General features: G+C 32.0%; 1 protein-coding gene across 3 annotated transcripts; it reads left to right on the top strand.

Moving 5' to 3' along the window:
• Nucleotides 1-667: 667 nt before the first annotated feature.
• On the top strand, nucleotides 668-23,782 carry LOC149079850 (cytoplasmic dynein 1 intermediate chain 1-like). 3 transcript variants are annotated; one of them, XM_089240359.1, is made up of 18 exons: nucleotides 668-1,020; nucleotides 3,574-3,670; nucleotides 4,370-4,487; nucleotides 5,458-5,567; nucleotides 6,049-6,069; nucleotides 8,712-8,732; nucleotides 9,474-9,491; nucleotides 11,440-11,631; nucleotides 12,678-12,831; nucleotides 12,971-13,070; nucleotides 13,252-13,377; nucleotides 14,679-14,825; nucleotides 15,087-15,200; nucleotides 15,339-15,459; nucleotides 16,202-16,362; nucleotides 16,708-16,848; nucleotides 17,771-17,896; nucleotides 18,134-23,782. In XM_089240359.1, the coding sequence occupies exons 1-18, from the start codon at nucleotides 913-915 to the stop codon at nucleotides 18,281-18,283; spliced, it is 2,025 nt and encodes a 674-aa protein (XP_089096485.1). In that variant the 5' UTR covers nucleotides 668-912; the 3' UTR covers nucleotides 18,284-23,782. The 3 variants fall into 3 exon arrangements, with proteins under 3 accessions (XP_089096485.1, XP_089096486.1, XP_089096487.1); XM_089240360.1 differs by lacking the exon at nucleotides 9,474-9,491 and having other exon boundaries at nucleotides 669-1,020; XM_089240361.1 differs by lacking the exons at nucleotides 8,712-8,732; nucleotides 9,474-9,491 and having other exon boundaries at nucleotides 669-1,020.
• Nucleotides 23,783-25,310: the final 1,528 nt, after the last annotated feature.

Raw genomic sequence — 25,310 nt, 5'->3', positions numbered from 1 at the left:
TCAAAGCTTATCAGAGTGCTCCGCCGGCTCCCCAGAGCTGGTTAGCAAAGAATATTTTCGAAAAGCCTTTGTGAGGGTCACTGCTTCTCGGCGTCCCTGACAAAGGTTCAAGGGGTTCTTCAGTTTGAGAACCCCTGTAGTATTGTGCATTAAATTTTCAGTGCTGCCTGCCATAGTTATGATTGTGAGTGAAGTGAAATGATTAAAATATTTGTATTGGCGTTGCGAGGATGTTGCTCTCTCTAGCGAGACATTTTAAAAAGGGGGGGGGGGAGATCGGTTCGCATTCACGTCTCGAAGCTGGGAACCACAGAAAACCAACTGCAGTCCACCAGTGGAGTTCGAAATTTTTATGCATCTGCTAAATTGCTTTTTTTTTTAAATGGTGGCATTTGCAAAAGTCTGGTCTTGGCTGCCAAAAAACTTACATAATATTTACAATAAGTGGAAATATTCAAAACATATTTAAAAGACAGACTTTTCTTTCAGATCGGTATTCAAAGAAAAAAAAGTGAAAGATCCAAAAATGTGATGCAGTTAAATTTTCATATATTCATGGGTTTTCGGATACATTTGCGGTAGATGAAGTCCGTAGATCTAAATATACTTTTTTTTTCACGTGTTTCCATGAGTCATCCGCTCCATGCATCCGCCCAAGCATTCATTCTTCCAACTGTAACCTGTTTTATTTACTTTTTTTCCCCCCTTCTCTTTTTCACTGACGTCTGCATTATTATTATTTTTTTTGCATGAAGTGAACCATTTAAAATGAACTGAGGTAGGAATTCTTTTCCAGTCAGACGATCAGTCACACCCGTCATCATCTGGCTGATTGTTGATCAGAACGGCACTCCGTAAATAGTACAATTTATTATACAATTAATAAATTATATATAAATTAATAGAGAGAAAATGAATAATTTATCGGATAAACGTGCTGAATTAGAGCTTAAAAGAAAAAAACTCGCTATGCTCAGGGAAGAGAGAGAGAGGCGGCGACGTGAAAAAGAAGCTAGAAAGGTATTTATTTTAATTATTTAAATGCATTACAGGTAAGATGTAAATACTTTCATGATGTCAATGTTTTCATTAAAAAAAGAATTACAGTATACATTAATATTGTAAAACAACAGTTTATTTAACATAACGTCACCCTGTAAAAACTGAATAAAAATGACTATGATCAGTATGTCTAGTTTGCTAATGATGATCAAAGGGAGTTTAAAAACTAATGCTATAAACGAGTTGACGTTGAATGAAGACGTTATACCGAGATTCTGACTATTGGGTTTCTTCTCAATTGTCATGTATATGAGGAAGAATCCCCCTCGAACAGCTGTTTGGATTGAGGTCATTCCCTTCATGTGAAATTTATATGTGTTATTCAACATTTGTTTCCTACAGAGCTCTTTTATCAAGTGTTCTATAGGTCGTGGCCCTTAGGTTTCATTGAAATGTTCGATGTGGCCCCCATACTGTCAAAATTTGAGGTTACCTGACGCATATTTAGCATTGATCTAGAGCGATGTGTAGGTAGAGGGAGGGGGTGTGCAATTGTGTAGTTTGGATTAGGGGTTTTCCAGCTTTGAGGTGCAAATGCGAGCCGGTTTCCCATTTCAAAAAGTCTCTCCGCAGATAGCAGGCAGACCACATCATGAAAATTCAAGCATTTCCATCTTTACTTCAGAAAATGTAAGACAGATGGCAGCATGAACATGAAACAAGTGCAACCCAACAACATAAATACATTAGGGCTACACATACACCCAGAACACAATCCGGCATGTGCCGATTAGAAATTCCGTAGAGGAATGTATACAACATACATGTACAGTTAAGTAGTAGTTGTAGTTTGGATTAGGGTCTAAACCCCTTAATGCGAGATCTATAATGTGCATAGCTGGGTTCTTCAACATATGGCGTGCTCGGCAATTTTATAACATGTTTTTAATATAGCATGGTGGTGGTTTTGAGTTTCCTTGAAACTTTCAATGTGGCCCGTACACTGTCAAAATTTGAGGACGGCTCACGTATTGCAAGTGCTGGTCCAGCGAGATGTGCCGGTAGGTGTGACTAATTGTGTAGTTTAGATTGGGGTTAGTCCCACCATTAAAATGAAATCTATTATATGTTAAACATAGTTCTTCAAGTATAATTTGCTGAGTGCTCTTATAACATGTTTTTAGTATAGCATTGTGGTCTCAGGTATTCATTGAAATTTTCAATATGGCACCAGGGCCATTATTAAGCTGGATTTTTTCTAAAAACAGGTTTTCTGCGCCACATGCAGAATAAAAAAATGCTGATTGGTTGAAAAATCCTGAAATTTGGATGTTTAACCAATCCGCACACGGCGCAAAAATCCTGCTCCTAGGAAAACCTGGCATTAAAATTTTTGTGAAGGAGGGGGGAGCAAACTTGATTTTGCTGCCTGGGCAGTTGCCCCTATTTCCCCCTCTAGTTTCGACCTTGGTGCACACTGTTGAAATTCGGGGATGCTTGACATAGAGTAAGTGCAAATTTTTCCCACATCATCCTGCTTTTGGGAGGGGTGAATGTTCCCTGCCATGCTACCCATATAGTTTATATTGTGCATATCATGGTTATGCCAAATACGAGGGTTGACAGATGTCAGGCATCTCTTCTGTGTGGCAGCTGAAAATTGGGGTAAATTCAAATGTATGGATAATCATTTTTGTTGTCAATTTTCCAACTGTTGCCAAACCAGCGGGGGCATACACAGAATTGACCTTTGGGCGAAACTATTTCAGTTTATTTGGGAATCATTATGGTGTTTCATATTGTCCTGTTTTCACCATAGCAAACTGCTCAGATTGGGATCAGGTAACCAAGAAATTTCTCCAAACAGTGGCAATTTGTGTTTTGGAATTTACTATATTGAATTAGTATTGGTGTCCCTGAATTTTTTAAGCATTACCAGTAAAGGCTCATTTATAAGAGCTAATTAAATTTTAAGTCATCAAGTGTTCTAAAAACTGTCCCAATATAAATAATTAAGTAATCAATGCTTATATATATTGAATGATACGAGGCCACTTCTCCCCAGTGCATGCGTATAGTGCCTTCTTAACTGAAAAATAGACTTGATCCTATTCTAGTTATCCATTAAATCACTTACCAACTAAACCTGTGTAAATGGCCATTAATGGTTGAATACCTTCTAAAGTACTTGGAGACTTAAAATTTAGTCAACTAATTAATTGCTTAACACCTCTAAACGGGGCTTTAGCCCCAAAGCAGAATTTGCCAAAATCTGTTATGTATATCGTAGAACAATCAGTGCTACTACAGAAAAATCTGGAAGGAGGTTTAGAAAAATATAGAAAACACAATTATATGGGAGTTCATATGGGAGTAAGAAATTTATTTCACCTAAATTATTTTTTCATTTGACTAGTCCCTTTGCTAGAGATTTCATATTGAATTTCAAATATTTTAAATACTTCAACTTGTATCAACAGAACGTGAATTACAATTGAACAGTTACATATTTAATTCATTATATAATTAAATAAATAATTAGTTTTATTTGTGCTTATCTTATTTCACTAGGCAGAAGAAATCGCTAAAGCTTATGAGAAAACAAACAAGGATGTGATGATTGAAACAGAAGAGCTTTTGGCGTCTTTAGAGATTACCACATCAATATGTATGTTTGAAGAAAAAAACAAAACTTTATAACATGTAATTGTGTCTATTTCACACCAAGTTGTATGTTATCAGTGTGTGTACACAGTGGAAACTTGACTTTGTTTCACCTCAAATTACTCTTAATCCGTTAGCTATAGAAACATACTTTCAATTAAAAAAAGTTTTTAAATAATGTGTCCATCTTAGATGTGCCATTTATTTTAATAAGAGCTGTAAATATACTGCTGAGATATAAAATTTAGTTATCTATAGTCTTGCTGCCCTCCAACTCCTAATTAGAAAATTGATGTCCAACAAACAGAAATTCTATGTTTTTAAGTGTGGTAGTTGCTGAAGTGTTTGAGTTATAAAATCTCTGAAAATGAGGGAAATAACAGCACATGGAGAACTCAGTTTCAAGGTGCAAGATGTAATGAAAAACGGGATAAATAATAGTAATGAAAATACTGGATAATTTTCTTATAAGGGGAAAAACCATTTCTCTGTATTTTAACATCACTGAGATTAATATTAGGGTTTTATCGGATCCTGGAGTCTATATTTCGATGCATGCTGTGTTGGTTAAATAATTCTGAATTGAGAGTATCAAAAGCCTTTTTGAAGTTAAAAAAACTAAATAAAAATTTTAAATATTGATTTTGAGTTTCTTTTTTTGAATCATCAGATATGGAAGTTAATTTTGCATTCTTCCTTGCAGCACTTCCGCCTTCAGCTTCTGGCGAAGGCCTGGGATCTGGAGCAACTGCTATGAATAAACTCAGTAGTTTGCCTGTGCCAGCTTCAGTGCCTGCTCCGAAACCATTGCCGCCACCAAAGTACGGTTGTTAAATTTGTTAAATTTTCTTTTATTACCTTATGCTGAAATAATTTCATCACGGTAGCCCCTCTCCCCATTACACAGCACCATGCCTCGTAATGACTTGCATCCAGATATACGAGTTTCACGGGTTTTTTTATATTAAAACCACTTTAAAGTTTTAAGTTTAAATGACGTTAGAACTGGATAAAAGTCCTTATATATGTTTTTAATAAACCACCCTTTATTTATATATATATTTATATATATATGTATGTCTCGTACAATATAATGAGGGGTTTATTATATGGTGTCAATGAATTTGAGACTACCATTCATTACACTTATAACTACTACTGCATATGCCTTATAAACATTCCTCTGGTTAATTTCTAATGAACAGGTTCATACTGGAACATGTTGCTTATGTATGACTGACAAAAAGTAGGTATCCATAGAGGGTTTGAATAATCCAGAATGTTGAACAAACGAAACTTAGATTATTGATGTGATGTTGTATCACTCTATTGTGTGATGTTGCTGTTGTAGGTCTCTGCATAGAGAATCACAGTTTAAATATAAAAACTAGTCAAGTTGCATAAGGATTAGCATTGGATAATAAAAAATGAATTCGCATCAGCAAAACTCAACATACAATGTTACGACAATCAACTCCCACACTGAAACCATAACACTTCTAACCAGGTGTAGCTTTTCATATGACATGTAAAAATAATTATCCCAGATATTCATTACTTCATATTGTGTTCAACCCATTCTTCAACTGGTTATATAGTACGTAAGATGTAACAAGTTCATAAGTTTGAATGTTACCCTACTTTAGAAAACATTTGTTACATCTACCCTACTTATGTCTGCCCATTACTGAATGATAATTTACATTGTGTCATTAATTTTTACATGTTCCTTCTGATATTTTGTGATTATGCATTTATAATTATCTTACTTTTTTTTCCCCTTTCATATAGGAAGAAAGAGCTTACTGTAGTAAGTGTTCATCAAACAAATATCCAACCTATAGAGAAAGTTGCCTATGATAAGCAAACGCAAACTTTGCCTGCAAGCATTGATAGAGAAGGTAATTGATCACTTCTATCGCCATGCCTTATTATAATTTTTTAAAGAGATTTTGTGTGTGTTTGCTTCTGAATAAAATTAACATATATATATATATATATATATATATATATTTTTTTTGTTCCTTGTTATAAATCCTTTCTATGAAATTTACGCTTGTATTAAAGTTTTACTTATGTATAATTAAATTACAATCCAAGTTTTCAAAAGCCTTGATTCAGCATTTGCTTTTCTGTAATTTTGCAATTCTTATTAATGATAATCTAAAACAGTTTGCTAATTGTTTTTTTCCATTGTCCCCTTCAGAATTTTTTCCTTTTATTGTCTCCCTGAGATTATAGCTATTAACTGAAATTCTAAGATTTTGCACTCAATTCAATTTGTCTCATCGTTTTTTTTTTTGGTGTAACAATGATCTATTTTGATATAATACATCCATAATGACTTGAACTAAACTATCTTTTTTTTCCTTCTTTTGTTAGCTGCCTCCTTTGATTATTATGGTGAGTAAAAATTTTTGTGTTCGTAATTCATTACAATAATATATTTGTTGTTTATAGGAATGTAATATTTTTTATTGATATTGGAAAAAAAAAAGTTTTTCTTTTTTGGGTAGTTTTATTCATCTAACTACTCTTGGAATGAAGAAACATGAAAGATTTTTCAGGATAATTTACAGTTTCAAATTTTATTAATGAGTACATATTTTAATTTTCAACTTAAACTTTTGTTAAATTTTTTTTCTGAATTTATAATCAGTTATCGAGCTGTAACTGATAGCATATACAGTTGCAGCTCGGTACAACACCCATCACTTTTAATGTCACCTTGCTTATAAAGTCAGTTTTTAAAGGTCAGCATTTTATTAGTGAATTGCTCTCACTCTTCTTGAAGCCATTTTTATTGAGCCCCTAGGCATGTTATACCAAAGTCTGACTGTATCTAAGATTATATCTTAGGATCATTTTGCTCAGTGCTGTTTATCACTTTGTCTTGGCACTTGTGAGAGATTTTTCTCATTGTTTAATTGAGATTATTTTTTTAATAGTTATTACCTTCTGTATCATGTATATTTATTCTCTCTTTATTAATGTGGAATTTTATATATAAACTATGTCATCAGAGTAATGATTATTTAGACTGGTCATCATGCAATCTTTGTATTTGTGAATCTTATTTGATAATGAATCAAACTGTACTCAGTGACAAAAAAGTTGTGCATCCAGAAGGTGTTATTGGTTTGCTGCACAACTGTCAATCTTGAGCATATTATTACAGATTGGAGGTATGATAATACGAATGGGCTTGCCATCTGTAGACATGAAACTGTGTTCTTTGTTGCTTTTTTGAAAGGCTGTCAGAAGCTACTTGTTTATTGTTTACCTGTTCTGAGGAAAGTTTGATCACCAGACATGCCTTCGAAATATAATCAAAGTAAATTCACCCAACCCACCTAACAGATTTTTAAATGTCCATTTCTCTTTATTCTATCCATCTATCTTTCCATGTGTTTTCCTCTTGTGTTCTCCACCCCACCCTTTCTCTGTTTCCTTTATTTCTGTTACACACACTTGCACACATACAGAAAATAGCTCACTATGAATTAAGAAAATGGTTCTTTTCAAAATCATAAAAAAAAAAATTTTGAACTTTTATTTCTAAATAGTTGTGTATGTCATATTTGCCATATTCCTGCAATAATAGTTCTTTTTCTTCAAAATTGTAATTTATAATTTTATTATATGATGTATTTCCCATGAATAGCGAGGTTTTACTGTTTGGTTAGTATGGAAATGTCTCCAGAAAAATGTAAGTGTAGAACTTGGAGGAAAAAACAATTTAAATATCAAATCAAATGTTTTTCAAAGTCATTTTTTAGTAACATTCAGACACCCTTTTTGAATAGGTGCTTTTTATTGAAAACCCTTCTTAACCTTTGGAACTTTTACGAGAACAGATTTTTCAATATTTTTGAAATTTAAAATAAACAAACTATTCAAGTGCTTTCATAATTAGTTTGCATGGTTTTTTTTAATTATTGATTCATATAGCCTGCAGAGTTGATCAATCTACTCTGAAGTTTGAAAAAAAACATGATAAAGTCATCACATTCATACTTGATTTTGGTCATATTCATAATTTTTTTCATAGTTTATTTCATGAATGTATGCTTGGGTGTTTTTGTAAGATGCTGTGGCTGTAGTAGTATATAAAATAACTTTGCATTGTGAAACTTGAGATGAAGCTTGCTTCTTAGTCAATATCATTTCTTGCTTTCCTAACTCATCATTTCTTATATGTTAAATTTTATCACATAGGAAAAGGAAATTATTTGATAATCAGTTTTTTTCCTCAAAGACACATATAACAGACCACTTAAAATATTTCTTTGGTACTTTCCTTAGGCGCCTTGAATTACTAGATCCCCAGCTAAGTAGGTTAGAATTCGAAATGGAGTGGTGGGCATGAATGCATTTGTAGATGCTAAAAATTGAAGGTTACTTGTTTTTCTAGTGGTGAAAAGCACAAAAAAAAGCTTAATGTTTGTTTATATCTAAATACTTACACAGTGAAATGTCTGTTTTGTGGACACTGTTGGGACTGAAAAACTATTCTGTAAAATAGGGAGACCTAAACAAAAGGGTTCATATTGAAGCCTTTAACTAATTTTCGTTTTGAAATAAACTCAATTTTGATAACATAAGTTTGAGATTATGCATGTGAAACTAGTATATACTTGTATACAAATGCACAATTTAATTGACAAAGGAGCTGTAAAAAATACCATAGTTTCCAGTAAATAATTTGATTCGGGCTAACTGTTAAGTTGGAGTTTCACTGTATTTGTTTATTTGAGTGCTTTGGCAAGAAACTTTTCAAATGAGACAACAAGAAATATCTTGTCTATGGAGCAGTACTTGAACATAAACAAAACCTCTTCACAAAAAAAGTTTAAGAAAATAAGTCTCGTATTATTTTTGTATAATCACCATTCAATATCATAGATTAGAATAAAATGTGAATTCTTAGCAGCAATTAATTAGCTTCGTGTGTATAATAGTTCCAATTTTCATGTTGTTCTTATGTTTATTCCTATGTCTTGCATGGTGTGAATGGACCATCAATTTTTTTTATCATCGTTTAGAGTGGGAAGATGAATTTCAAGGTATGTAATCATTATATTCCTCTGTTTATATAACAGCATTTTGTCCATCCTGATATGCAGTTAAACCTTGCTATTCATGAAGCTTCCATCTTACTAATACAAATACATTATTTTTATTATAATATATTTATGTACTCTGCATTCAGTTCTGGGTATATGGTGGGTGTAACCATTACTTTTGAAGGTTGTTGAAGTCTCATTATAGACTATTTATAAATTTCTAGATATCAAATGATTATTTCCCTTGTTACTTTTTTCTTATTTCCTTCCACTCCTAATGAAATATCCCGAATTTTATGGTAATATTTTTTTGGGTTTTCATTCAAGCATGTCTTGAATTAAAGAAAAACAGAATGCGCTTAAAAAAATGTTGATTATTTTATGATAATCTGTGTTGAGTGGACTTTATGAATATCTATTTTGTAGAGTAAGTGATACATCTAATATCCTAATAAATTGAGTCCTTTGTGATGTTATATTGTTTTTGTATGATTTTTATTTTTAAAATGCTCTCTTGAATCCATGTTGATGCTATCTTGCATGACTTCTGAATGATTTTTCACGAAAGAAATGTTTTTCTCAAAAATAGCATCGTAGCTATTTTGACAGGAGCGCATGTGGGTATATTGAATGGTTTAAAAAGTTGTCATTTACTCTGGATTAAAAGATATAATTTGATCTGAAAATATGTCATAGCATTTTCTGAAAAAGAAAAACATATTTTTCATGCTGCACTGATAGCAGGTGGAATCTATAATTGTAAGTTTTGATCATTTTAATGCAAGCCTTTTTTTTCTATTCCTTTAAAAAAATCATTGTTTGACCATATGCTTTAAAAGAAAAGTATAGTTGATGCATGATATTATATGGAGCATTTTGATCATATATTAATGTTCTAAAGTAGTTCAACTGACCTAAATAATTACGGAAATGAAACATGTAGCAGCAGAGACTTATGGCTGCTGTACATTTACTCAGATTAATTATTAATAAAAATCATTGTGAGTTTAGCTGCACGATCGTTTATCATATTTAATTCATTTTTTGATATTTTACATGTTCATTTTACATCATATTTTATTATCTAATATGGATCACATTTGATTTGGTATTTGTAAAACATACCAAAATATGGTTAGCACAATAAATTTAAACTTTTTGCTTAATACATTAGTATCGCTATAGATAATAAGTTTTAAGAAGTTGAAGTAAGGAGTATCTTAGGTGGAGATTGCACTATAAAAGTATTATAAAAGTTCTTTTATAAAACTTGGAAAATGCAACCAATAGGTGTATTGGTGGTTTTTTCAAGTTTTGTAAAAGATCTACTATCAAAGTTTTATAGTATAATCCTGGCTGTAGTAATCAACTTAAATGAAACTAAAAACAGTGAATTTGATGTTAAAAACTTTGTTACATTAAATTTTTTTTTATCTTTTAATTTTTCAGTTGTACTGTTTCATCGATATCGTAAATATAAACAGTCCTTGATATTTGCTGTTGAGTATTGATTGTTATGAACATGTTTTTAGATAATGTTATTAATTGAATGAACCTATGTAAAACTCAGGAGAATTAATTCTTAAAATGTATTTTTAAAAATTGATATTTTCAAGTAACATATTTATTCTTTTTCTCATTTATGTAAGAACTTCCCCTAAAAATGAAAAACTGATTTACCATGGCTCAGTTTCACCTTTTACATTTGGTTGATGGCCATTTCTGTTTGATAATCAAGACTTGGAGGGAAAAAGGGTCTTTTCATTATAGTTGTATCATTGACAGTCTAAAATTTTCTAAATTCTTTTTTGATGAAGCTGTTCAGAAAAAAAAATTGTGCGTTAATCTATAAGCAATCTCCATAGAGAGTTTCAAAGTATTAAAAAAATGAAACATACAGTAGTCTCACTTATCCTACATAAATGGGCCAGCAGAACGTCGGATAAGCAAAAATGTCGAATAATAGTGAGGTGTTAAGAAAAGTCTATTAAACGTCAAACTGTGTTAAAATTTTATACATTGCAAACCTAATAATCATGTTTTACAACAAAACAACAGAAAAAATTAACTGAAAATATAAACTTACAGTTACAGAATATTCTGAAGTTAAATGCAGTACTTAAAAAGTTCAGCCCTGTGATGATTTAAAGAAACTTTTGATCGTAGTCTGTTTTCCTGGCAAGTGACGTTTCTTTGCTGACAAGTCTTGTCATCTTCGCATCATTATGTCGATTCCTGTAGTTTTCTCTTGTTGCTCAGTGTATTTAATTGCAGTTTCTAGAGCCTTAATTCCATCATTATGTGAAATTCTGAGCTGCTCAACAGTTGGTGCTTGATCTTATACTTGTAACCGATTGATTCTTTTTTTTTTTTTTTGATTGGACATTAGATAATACGAAATATTGTATAAGCAAGACTCTACTGTACTTCTATTTTAAAAGTTCTCTTTTCTACACATTAATAAAATTTAATCCATTTTGGAATAATGAGGTTTTTTGAAAAAAAAAAAATCTTTCATTTGTTTAAGTGACCAATAAAAACTTCCATAAGGTGCAAGTTGCATAGAGTTCTTGATTAAATTTTTAATTCCATAAATAAAAATTTTTATACTTCATTTAAAACATTCTTGCTAAATTTCTCAGGGTACAAACCAAGTTGTTACATAGTATATCACAAAGATAAGTTTAACATTTTTTTTTTCTTCTAGTTCTTACTTATGACGATTCTTCAGTGTCTGAAGATGGTGAAGGTTCCTCCCTACCGTCAATGGACGCTCCACTGCCATATCCAGGGCCTCAGCAGTCTAAACTTGTTGGTTTACCAAACATTAAAATGGTCAAACCAGCTGAAACTCCAGAGAAGTCATCCACTGAAGATAAGAAAGAAGATAAAGCGAAGGGTAAATCCCTTAATTATTTCATATTGTTCCAGATAATATCTCTCACAAGCACTCGAGATGGCAAAGCATGGAGCAGTTTGAAAGACAGCACAGATTTATTTTACTGAACAGCTATGTACACTTATTCGCAAGCAGCAATTTCTGTGCTCATATGGCAAAATGTCATTAGTTACTTTTCTAAAAAAATTGAGTTTGCATTCTGGAGTCTCTTTCGTCAAAATTTTGGAAGGTGGCAAAATTTCATCTTTCTCTTTCAGTTTATGAGAAAACAGCGGAAGCAAATTGTAATAAGTCAAAAAACCATAGCATCACATTTTGGCAAAATATTGTTTGCGATTGTGATATTCTAAAATAGTGGCATAACATTTTGCCATCTGAGCACAGATCTGATAATGCATGCTGGGCCACTAAACTTCTGTCTCTAGAGTCAGAAACATCAACTCGCACCGTCTCTGCACTTGGTGACTGTTGGCCATAGTCTTTGGTGAGCTGCTGCAACACTGAACATAGAGCCCCTGGCATATGGCTTCTTTAACATACAAGAGATCTTGTATTCAAACACTCAACTAAACTCTTATTTCTGCTTTGCAGCACTTTTATGCAGGCCAAGAGAAATTCGATAACATTCTCCTCCATTCTCGCTAGATCCTATAAATTAATTTGGCACCATGATGTCGTCAGATTATTAGAGTTGTCACCAAACTCGTCAAATTTGTTGCAGTTTGGTGAGATTTACAGAGGAATGCATTAATTTTTATTTTTACATAAGATAATGACTATTTACAGGTGGAAAATGACATAATAAAGGATAAATTAGGACTATTTACATAATTTTTGTAACTATAGATTTTTCACATAATAGTTGTGGTCTCCTCTTATCTATTAGTTCACCTATTCCAGTTTTAAAAAAAATAAATAACGCTGTGGATATCTGTAGATGTGAAAGCAACAAATTAAGCTGTATAAGATGATATTTGATCTTATTTATATTTCATTAAAAATGAATTTCATTTCATTTTTTATAATACAAATTTTATTATTAATAGCATTGGAGCTCACAGAAGAAGAGAAATTGCTAGTGATGCGGAGCAGTAATTTCCACTCTTTCCTTGATAGAACATCTAGGATTATTGAAAGAATGCTTTATGAAGATATAGATATTTTTGTTGACTATACAGGGAAAATAGAGGAGCAAGACAGGTACAATTTTTTTTTTGTTATTCTTGGTATGTTTCCTAACTCATGAAGTCTGGTTATGAAAATTTGATGTAAAAGTTAGTTACAGCATGATATTATGAGCCCATTTATAGAACTGTTCTGTTTTCCATTTTACATACAGTGATGACAGATCTGGAATGACCCTTTCTATGAACCGGTGTTTTAGTGATGATATTTGGTCGAAAAATCGCACTGTCACTAGTTTTGACTGGTCAATGCAGGTTTGTCTCTTTGATGAATATGATAACATGTATTCACTAGGCAATGATTAATTTTATTAAGTTTATCAATTAAAAAAAAACAATAGCAAAACTTGTAATTATTTTTCATTCTAGTTATTGACGAGTTATTTTATTTAGTTCTCGAAACTGTATGTCATTATTTCTTTTTCTTCTAATTTAGTTTCCTGAGCTATTATGTGCATCATATAATCAGAATGAAGAATCTCCACAAGATCCTGATGGGGTGTGTTTGATTTGGAACATGAAGTTCAAGAAAACAACTCCAGAGTATATTTTCCATTGTCAGGTAAAGGTGATATAATTACATTTGATAATTTCTTTATTGTGTGCATTTAATTTTGATGTAGTACAGTATGTAAATAATTAAAGTTGGTACATTTTGAGCTGTCTAGATGCTGAACATGTATTAAAAAGCTATGAAATTTTTGGAATTAATAGAATAGAATTAATAGATAGGAAAGAATTGAGTGAAAAAAATAATCAGTTTTGACATTCACCAATAGAGAGCTTTTTTCCATGCAAATTATAGTTCACATGCTAATTTTTTAAAAGTATGTAATCAAAATTCTCAAATTTTAAAGCGCAGTGCGTAAACATCTCCAGCAAAAACCATTCTCATTTCTTCACTAAAGAATATCACGTTTCAATTCATAAGAAAACGTGCTTTGCTTGCAATATTTTTTCATGGTCACTGTGATTCCTTGTCTGAAGCTATGTGAGATCTTTAAAAGAGATTTAGAAATTCTCATTCAGAAATTCTATTTTGCTCTAAAGTTCCATACATTTCTATTACTTAAGGCTGTAGGCAGCTCAGAACATTCCAACTCCAATTATAGACATCCTGTGTTTTACTGTATGCAATATTAATTAATTGGCATATAAAGATGCATACATTGTAGGTCTTTTCATGTTAATAAATGGCAATTTTTACATTTGTATACTTTTTTACATTTGTATTTTTGCATTTAATATTTGTAAATAATCGAGGACTGCTAATTAGAAAAGGCTGTGATATTATTAAAATTTACTCATGGCTAGTTAGTGTCATTACCAATATGTATACTGAAACTCAGCTTCAATGATATCTGATATTACAATATTTTTATATTTCTTGTGTTTTACATGAAAATGAGGCGTACACACTTTTTGTTATTGGCAAATGATTTTATCTGTACTTGGACACAAGAACAGTGATGGGGGAATTAATGAATCTCGTACTATTTTTGGTAGCTTTGTTAAATTATATCATTCAACAAAGAAAACTATCTGCACCAGTCTTTTTACAGAAAAAGTAGGAATTTAGAAAGTTTTTTAAACATGGTAATAGACAGGCAAAAAATAAATAAAAGCTCATCACATGTCATTGAAAGTAATTTAAAGAAACAGATTTAGAGAAATCGCTGTGCCAACATTGAAAAATGTTTCAGACTTCTCTCAAGCGCATTGTTGATTTTGCTAAGATATTCATTCGTGTACTAGGAGAAATGTACTTTAGATCCAAGGTTTTTTCTTCAATATTGTTCACTTTAATTGTTTTTGTAAAATATATATTTTTCATGGCATTTTTTTTTTCTTTTATTCATTTAGTCAGCAGTTACGTCTGCATGCTTTGCTAAATACCACCCAAATCTGGTGATTGGAGGCACATATTCCGGTCAGATAGTTTTGTGGGACAATCGAAGCAGCAAGAGAACACCAGTGCAGCGAAGTCCTTTGTCAGCTATTGCTCATACTGTAAGATTTTATTTTTGTATTTTCATGAGTCACCATGATTTGTTTTTAATATAACAAGCTTTCTTTCAATTACGTAAAAAACTCACCATTGGTGAAACGTTTTGGTCTCATGGGCTTGTGAGATTCCACTTGTAGTAAAAAAAGAAATACTTTTGGTTTTATTATGTTTTTACAAAAGAATTGTAGCTGATGATATTTGTTACAAGAAAATAAATATTACTGTTGGTCTGTCACAGTTCTAACATGATTTCTGTGTTATAGCATCCAGTTTATGCTATCAGTATGGTTGGATCAGAGAATGCTCACAATCTTATAACGGTGTCAACTGATGGAAAATGTTGTTCCTGGAGTGTAGATATGTTATCTGAACCACAAGTGCGTTTTTTAAAGTTTTTAAAATATTTTTCTCAGAAACAAACAGATTTTAGATATTTGTTAGATAAATATTATTCATTATTTTTGTGCATAGATTTTAATTCTTTGACAGCCTATTGATTGAGAGTGTCATTTCAGGAAGTGATAGAATTGAGCCAGCAAAAGCAGTCTCGCACAGTTGCAGTAACATGCATGTCTTTTCCGATTGATGAGTTCAACAACTTTGTTGTTGGAAGTGAAGATGGAGTAGTTTACACTGGTAAATGAAAAAAACTATATATATCTATAATGCAAACTTACTTCATAGAATTTTTTCGTGTTTGTATCCACTGTCATAATCGAGTTGAAAGGGAGGTTTATAAAATAAAACACAATGATTTTTGTTTCCTCTGGAATCTTTTAATGCTTAAGTCTTGCAAATGTATATGAGTAAAACTATTGGTATGTGAAATAGTTTCTATTTGGTAATTATCTCAAGAATTTTATGACTGGTATATATATTTTCAGTCAAGTTCTGTCATATCCTTGCTCTCAAATGATAATTTTCATTTTTTTCATATATGCATATAAGTACATCAGGCAAAAGACTAGTCAGGCTCTTTCAGAATGTGCCCAATAATGGATGACTGCCTTAACAACAGCATCAATCTACTATAGTAGGGACTGCACAAGGTTGTGAATGAATTTTGATCATAGATTCGCAGCCACTATTACTTAAATTTGCTTCGAAGTACATGTGTGTCTATTGTGGCATTTCACCTTCTGTACTACATGAATGTCCCAAATTTTCAACAGGGTTCAAATTTGTTGTGTGATAAGACGGTTGATTTCAGACAGTGTTGCTGATTTAGACAGTTTTTGCCCATTGTGCATGGTATCTTCCAAATATGTGATTTAAGTTGGAAGTAATTGTTTTTCATCCAATATGCTTATGTTTTGCATGTACATATAAAGTAACATGTTATTTTTTGAATACATGTTTATTTTCGGTTAAAAATCAGCTTGCAGGCATGGCAGCAGGAATGGTATAATTGACGCTTTTGAAAGTCACCAAGGACCAGTCACTGGTATTGATACTCATAAAACTCAGGGTCAATCCGATTACTTCGATATATTCCTTACTTCATCATTTGATTGGACAGTAAAGTTATGGAGTTCTAAGGTATATAAAGTGTTCCAATAATTTTTTAGTAATAAATATTTCCTTTTCCTTTATTACATTGAAAATGATGACGGATGTAAAAGTTAAACTTAGTTTTTAGTTTGATATTAGGTTACATTTATGAAAGTCAATATGGCAGCCTTGCAACTCATTAAAAAAACTTAATTGTTATTTACATGTGGCTTTAGGTATGATTACTGCATTGAAGAAAAAAAAAAAGAGCTTTCAGTATGATACGTGTACGTAAATTTGAATATAGTGTTAGTATCTATGCATTTCATAGTACAAGGTTTGAGGGTGTTTAATCAACTGTATGGTTGTATAGTTACTCTTTGTTAATTTCAGAGTGTGCAGCCAATATATTCCTTTGAGCACAATTCTGATTACGTTTTTGATGTAAAATGGTCGCCCATTCATCCAGCCCTGTTTACATGTGTTGATGGTCTTGGGCATCTTGATCTTTGGAATTTGAACTGTGATTCTGAAGTGAGTATGATGTTTGCCTTTGAAATATTCAGTAGTTTATGAATGATTAATTTTATATTTTAAGTCTCAATTAAAATTGAATTGAAAACAATGTGACTTTTTAAAAATTGTGTACCACAACACTCACCTTGGAATAACCATTCCTTAATACATATGTGTTTTGAACTATTTTAAAATCAATTATCAACTATATGAATCAGTATGAACTATATTAAAATTAAAATCTGTATTATGAGAGCAAAGAAACAGTGATTGAATTGAGAAAGTAAACTTTCATGGCCAAAGTTTCTAAAACTATTGAAACTTTCTGGGGTTTTATTCCAGGATTTAGTCATTGCCATACCAAAAGTTTTGTTCTCTACTGCGGCAAACATTCACAGTTTAGGTGACAGGGAATTCCATCACCTGTACTTAAAAATGCCACAGATCAAATAGGATTTATATTATGGAAACAAAGCCTTTTCACAATCTTTAAAGCCATCTGAAAGTGGCACCCGTTTTTGATGGGCCAAGGGACAACCCCTCCCAATCCTCTCTCATCAACGGAAGTTGACATGATATCTTGTTCCTGTGGATCTGCCTGTTCGGCACTACTTTGCATTCCATTAAAACTCACATTTCTGAACATCAAGATCGCGCTCAGAGGAGGTTGTTCCGTCTCTTTGCCTGTGGTCGCCTGCATCAAGGATGTCCATCGCACTAGTGGGCAGAACTTTTTGTTATAAAAACAACCCGATCACTGCATAACAACATGCTTTTGATACATATGAGGTTGAAATAGAATATGTGACATAGATCTAGTTAGACCACTCACAAAACCCCAGACTGATCCAATAGCAACTCTTACTTCCGTTAAATCAAATGAAGCAACAGGCTATAAATTTTTCTGAACTTATTGTTCTGCTGAATACATTTGCTTTAGCTGCCCACTGTGAGTGCTATGATCGAGGGAGCACCTGCTTTGAATCGAGTTACGTGGACTCCATCTGGACACAATGTTGCTGTAGGCGATAGTTTTGGGAGGATATGGCTGTATGATGTTGGAGAGGTTAGTGTTTGTTTTTTAATTTTGCAATTGTATTAAGTAATTCTAGACTTGAGATTGAATTTTCTTCTGGTATTGCTTGATGCTTCAGCAGTTAAGGAAATATTTGATATTGTATGACTAATCTAACATTTTCATAATTTTTGTTTCACTGGTCAGAAAGTCTTTACCCGACTTGGGTTGGATGACAGATAGCTTTGAAGTAAGAAGCACTGTTAATTTTTTTTTTACATTCAACAGATGCTGGCAAATCCAAAGAGTGATGAATGGAGTAGATTTTCTGATACTTTGCAAGAACTTCAGACAAACCAGTCGTATCAAAACACTGAGCCATTCCTGCAGCAGTCGCCACAGCTACAGTTTGGGAACAGTCCCTCTCCCTTGCGATGATTTATTAGCATGAAGGTGAAAGCTGAATCATCAGGGAATTCTAACCAAATATTCTTTTACATTGAACATTACTTAGTCTTCCATTTGAAAAATGTAGAAATCAGCTTAGCTTTATTTAATGAGGTATGATTCTCATGTCAATTTTATTTATTACTTTTTTTATGTGCTTTCTCCTAACTGATGTTTGTGATAACAGTGTGATATAGATGTAATATTTAATGTTGTTCACATGAGAGCTCATACATAAAAATTGTATTATGTGATGAATGAATGTTCTTACAGGATTTTCACATATCACGCTTCAAAGTGATTGTTTATGAGCTTCATATGAAATCTTATGCACTGAATATGAGGTGTGAAATGGGAAGTATTATTGTAAAAATTTGTAAGGGGTGGGATGTTAACAGTATGCCTGTGCATTAGCGTGTTGAATTATTCAGTCGCAATTGATGTTCCTTTTCAAAGTATTGCCTGTTCTTGTGTGTGAAATCTGTTGAGAGACTGGATTTTTAATGTATGCTTAAGCTTTAAAATTTCTATAAAGCGATAGATGATTTCTATATAAAGTGATAGATCCGAATGATGATCCACCTGAAAAGAATAAAATAGCTAATAGTGATAGCACAATTTTCTTGAAGAATATTTGTCACGTGATAGTCTCATGTTAACAATTTGATGTAGCTTGTATTGCTGTAACACTCTAGAGTTATTGTTAAATTTTGTAGTGTTTCATTTTTAGTATTCTCAGCTGTAATAAGACACATATCGACTAAACTTTATGTGGTTATAGTTGGTATATTGCTATTCATTGTACTGATCAAACATGCCATCCGATTGCATGTTCATAATCAATTGTTAGTTGAAATGCTGTGTTGAAGCATGTGATGATTAAATTCATGAATTTTTTATTTAAAAAAATATTTTAATGATTATAGTCAAAATTCACATTTCTCCAAAATGAAGAAAACAATATCTAATTTGTTTTTTAAATAATTCAAACAACTATGCAGCAACGAGTTCAAAACACCTGCTGCATTTAAAACATTATTTTGTGCAAATAATCAATTTCAATTAAATAATCATTGGTATCATGACATAATTGAAATAATGATACCTTTCATTAAATTGCTCTAATCATCTTTTTAACAGTCTGAAATGCTTTTGTTTGTGATAGTGATAGATGTTCATAGGTGTTAAATGTATGAGGTAACAAAGTCCTACATAATATTTGTTGTTCTGTCGCAATGCAAATTGTATGGTATTGATATTTGTAATACTGAATTTGTGTTAGCCAGATGGCTTAAACCTATTGTTTACAGTGGTGTACAGAGTTATGAATCAAATTATTTCTGAAAGGTTGCTCATATCATGAGAATCTAGTACCTCAAGTATTCTCATTTGAAATAATGTTAATTAATTGAAATAAAGTTAAAGAAATTCCATAACATATTGATTCTAATTTAGACATCAATTAGCATGATACGGTACAAATCGTTGTCTGCTGCAACTTGCTCAAAGCTCGTCAAACTTTTTTGTGTCTAATGACCCATTTCTCATAGGTTCTAAACTCATATAAGCTAAAGAATTTTTAACAAATATATATTTTTTTTTTGCATTTACTTGCAAGGCAAGACACCTGTTACCTCAGGTACCACTCACTGTATTTGAGCATTAATGAAAAAATTTGTTAATGTATTGTGTTGGAAAAACTATATGTAGGTTTGAAAATGTTTTAGTGTTTACATGGTCTGAAAATCTTAATATAAATGGGGAAATGTTATATCGCTAGCGAAGTTTTATTGGTAGAAAGTAGTATCGACAGGTTACAATTTTATGCAAGTAAAATTGTTTTCTTACAGAGTTTTAATCAATCTGCATGACATATGCATAAATTAATTTATTTAGAGTTATTAACTGTTGCATGTACATATATAGTTGTACTGATTGATTATTATATTGTGAGGTTTGCCTCTGTATGTGTGCTGTAAACTAAAGCTAGTTATTGTGTATATTCGCCATAGATTAGACTTTGAATATTGACAGCTCTTTTGATTTTTCCAACAAAGCAAAGTTGTGTACATATAACAAAAAAAAATATTTTTAATACTCTCATAGTATCAAATCGTAACATATCAGAAAAGAAATTCAAGTAATACAGTAAAGAAAAATAATGTTTAATATATTTTGGGTGCAGGATTTCCACTGCCTATTGACATTTTGCTGAATTGCAATGAAATGTTTTATTTGGTGGGTGAATTTCATTTGCTATTTAATAGCATGTTGATTGCACTACTTTTTTTTGTCTGATTAGTCAAAATGGTCCAGCTAATAAAAAGCCAGTGGAAGCCCTATAGAGGCATATTTTATTTCTTTAATCTATATAAATCAAGAATACTTTTTCTTAGGAATATTTTCTGTTGTATGGATTAGCAAACCTTGTGGCAGAATTGCTTTACTGAATTCTTGGTTGGTTCATTTTGAGTAGAAGTTGAATGCCACACTTATGTTTGATTCAATGTAATGGTGCCTTTTAAATGTACAGTAGCCAATAAGTCAGCATATAGCCTTTCCTATACTGTTTCAGATGTGTTTGTTTTTTTTTTTCTTTTTTTCAATAGGGATGATTGCAGCTTCCCATGTTTACTCAAATTTAGTGCATACTTTTTTCTTCCAAAATAATTTTTTTTAAATCTAGTTAAGCATTAGAATTGCAACAATATTGAGAGATAATATGCATTTTTACTTTTTAAGAAATAAGGTACACATCAGATTTGAGTGAAAATATTAATTTTTTGTCTTTTTTGGGTATGTAGTGGTTTTGGCACTACTTCTTCCTAAACTTATTGGGAACAGTGCTTTTAATCATATAAAGCTGAAGATGCTTAAAACTGGCTCACGGTTAATATGGATGTAGAAATAAGCAATCTCATCCACAAGTTTGTGAATCAGTGGTGATTATTCATCTGTTGAAAAATGTCAGCATTTGTTTTCATTATATGACACTGATTTATAGAAAGAAGTTTTATTCAAAATCCATCACGTAATCCAAACATTCAAGCACCTGGCAAAAAAATGACTGATGGCACTGTTAGCAAACAAAGCTGTTACAGCAGCTATTGTATGTCCTATTTTAAATTAGTTCTAATACAATTTGCAAAACTTTTTGCTTAAGATATCATAAAATGGCTGTCTAGATGTTATATTTTGTTACATATTTTACACGGTGTATTATAATTCTGAATGTGATACAAAATATAGCTTACTGTAATTAATGAATTAATTTATTAATTTGAATTGTACATATGAATATGTGAAAGTGTGTGTTCACCTCTTCCTAAATATTTTTTCTTTCATTGATGTTCCTTGTTATATTGAGTGTATGTACTCACATTCCATTTGTTCTTTTAATGCCACGATTTATCCAACTGCTTCCCTGGGAAGATGCCGAAGTTAGCACTGTGGAGCCCCGAGAATGTCAGACTGCTGTGAAACCTCTATTATCTTGAGCCTATTTTGAAGATCCAGTATCAACATACTAATTATAATAAAATATGAGTTCAAAGAACATTTTGAAAATTTGGTCATTCCTTGATTTGTAGCTGTGCTACAGTGAAACCAGTGTAAGATGAAACACACTGTGAGACAGAAATCAGTCTTGAACAGAATCAAAAGATAGTCCAGTCGAGATCATTAGTACTTTGATGTGCACGTTTTATGCAATGGAAAATTATTTCACTCTCTTCCATTTCATACAGGTGTTTCACTGTAATTTTTTTTTTAGCTGCACTATTTTTTTGTTCAGATGAATCTGAATGTTTGGGCAGTTCAAACCAAATGCCTTATTGAAAAATCACTCAAAGGCATTGGTGTCAGGGACGGATCCAAAGGGGGAGTGATAACCTTCAGAAAAAGTCAGTCTGTCCTGTAAAATGCAGGATGATCCTATAAAACATACATGGTCAGTTACCACCCTGACACGTCGTCGTGGATCTGTGCCTGATTGGTATAGCTTGTTTTGTCATGCTCTTGAAGTTTTCATTAAAATCTTCATTTTTATCTATAAGAGAGTTTTGGACCTCAGAGTTAATTTCCTTGTCACCAAAGAAAAACAAATTATCGCCAAGGAAATTGATGTCAGATAAATGAACATGGGATATAATCAAGGTTCTTTTGCACTCTGAAATGGGTCACTGTTTCATCAAAAAATTTGAAAACCTGTGTGTAATGACTGACTCATGATTCTTTGGCTATTTCAGGTGATCATTAATTTGAACTAATAAAACCTAAAGCTCGTCTTTGCCAAATGAACCACAGAATTCTTTTTTATACACATAGAATTTTCTCAAATTTCTTCAACAGCAGTAATTTTCATAAAAGTTTCACCATTAATAGGATTTCTTCAATTCTTATTAGAAAATAGCCCTTTAATGAATTTTCACACCATAGTTATTTATATCAACTGCATGTTTGAAGGTTAAAAATAATTAACCGTAGAAATATTTTTTTTGTCATCGATACAGTTAAAAAATAAAATTGTATAACTTATATATTTTATTCATCTGATGGTTCCAATGTTGATTGTAATATAATAAAAATTTTCATATTTTCCTAAAATACAAGTGTAAATATATGTATTCTTTATGCATGAATTATGAGCTACTGTTGTTTATAATGTGATATGATATTTAATGAATAATATGTTCAGAATATGGATGTTATTCAATACTAATATTTAGTTTCTAGTTTTTTTTACCGGCTAACAGAGTTCATAGTTTATGTTGGTTAGTTTTAATATGCAGGGTGTACATATTCAAAGTTATCTCTTCTGAGCTGTCTACATTCATAACTTATTTATTAGAAAAGCTATGAAACTTTGAGAATGACTTAATGGAAGGATGGGAGAAAAATATTTTAACAGTCACCATTAGAGGATGTGTTGCAGTGTATGTGTTAATTTTTGGAAAGAATATAACCTGATTGCTCAATCTTCATGGTAAGGAGTCTAAATGCCTTTGGCATCATTTCTATTTAGATTTTTCCACTAAAAAGTATGTTGAGTTTACAAGAGCCTTCTTTGCTGGTGAAGAGTTTCTTTTGTTTTTTTTACTTTTCATACTACAAAATTTTCATGAACACACTGATTTCATACTGAAAGCTATAAGATAATTTTCGGCCTTGAAGGGAGCTTCTAAAATTCACCCCATTTCTTCGTTAAGATGTTCCTAAAGCTGTAGATTTCTCAGAACAGAACTGCATTTATGTGCACCCTGTGGAATTAAACTGAATGGAAATGAGGTGATGGCATTTCATTGCTGTGCATTTCATTGCTGTGCATTATAATGTATTATTTTCGTTCTTCATGAGACCATGCAATACTTTTTATTCCTTTTTTTTGTTAGTCAGAAATTGTAGAACTATAATTTTGTTTTCTTGCAATTTTGTCATTTCAGAAAGCTTAGTCGTCTTTTGTAATATTAAAAATTTTATTCATAAAAATTTTATCTATTTTTTGTTTCGTTGTGAGTCACCTGTCCAGTTAGTATTTATGTTACTGATTTATTTAAGTACTTAATTTATTTGTTCTTTATTCAGATAGCTTCATATAGAGTGGTGTTTCTCAAAGTGTGCATCACAGCATCTAGGGGTATCACAGTTAGCTGTACATATTGATGTGTGCCTATTCAATGCTATTAAGTGGGGTTTTTTTTCGAGACTATTCTGGGGAACCAACAATGACTGGGGCAAACGAGCCATGCTTAACAACAGTTTGAGAGCCACTGATATAGAGTAATTACATGATGTTTGAGTAAATATAAGATCAAATCTATCTCCTTAAATTTTCCCATATCGAATGGCCCCAACATAGTTGAAACAACTCTTATTAAAATGGTTAACAATGTGCCATTGATTGAACGTGAGTGTAAATGCAACAGTGTATTTACAGTAGTTGTTTTTCAAAAAGTGATCCCCCCCCCCCCCACAACCTCCTGGTTCATTATGTCAAGGTACAAGATAAAACTATTCATATGAGTAGATTCACCTTCGCTAGGTCAATTTTGCCTTTGATCCAAAATTGATTATGCAAACTAGACGCTTCATCTACAGCTGTCATAATAATCTAGGGTTAGTATGTAGCTACATTGAAAAATCTAAAATGTCATTCCATTAAGTGTCTTCGAGGATTCTGTGAACTTCTTGTTAATATATATGCTTGAAATATCTATATAGTTGTGTATACCTTGTAGCCACATTTTTTCCAAACTGTGTAGTTCTGGAAATGAGTATCATGGATCTCTTCCAAGAAAACGTTTTTTGTCTCTGCTGAACTTTTACCCTTTAAGTTTTGCCCATGAGTTTTAAATGACCGTCAATCTATACTGGATGATTCAGAGAGAGAGAACTCATGGGCTCTAATATTCAACTTAAAGGACTATTAGTCTTCAAGTTGTGCCCATGAGTTCACCCTGTATGGATTGATACTATTCATTTAGCATTCGAGAATTACTATCATACAAATTTCAGATTAAGCACTTGTTATGTATAGCAAGGGTCTGTCCAGCCGAAGTTCAGGTCTGTTTTTCAGACCCTTCACAAAATACAAATTAATGAAACACCATTAATTTCAAATTTAATGTATTTTCTGCAAGATTAACTAAATTGTTTCGCTTTCCACAAAATTTTACTTTTCACACAATTATAAATCATTTTCACAAAAATAAAGAATATATTGTAAAAACAGGACCCTATGTATGGAAAAAATGTCTGGACAAACCCCTGAATATAGTTACCATATGGCTGCTCTTCTAATGGTAGGGATAGACAGTCTGCAGCACTTGAACAAAGGCTTACTTCTGAAACCATTCAGCTAAAATCTCAAAATGAATCATTAATGAATCGCTCTGAATTTCCTTCTCATCCCTTCATTTTTCCTCCCTTCGCGTACAGGCTTTTGGCAACAAATTTGAACAATATGTATAAGAAGTACCGGCGATAAATTAAAAGAAAAACGGTTTCCTTGTATGTATGT

The sequence above is a fragment of the Pholcus phalangioides genome, unplaced genomic scaffold, assembly GCF_987345545.1.
Source record: "Pholcus phalangioides strain wild (caught in Gottingen) unplaced genomic scaffold, Ppha-v1.0 ptg000012l_1, whole genome shotgun sequence".
Classification (NCBI taxonomy): domain Eukaryota; kingdom Metazoa; phylum Arthropoda; class Arachnida; order Araneae; family Pholcidae; genus Pholcus; species Pholcus phalangioides.
This window is presented reverse-complemented; position numbering and strand designations above follow the sequence as displayed.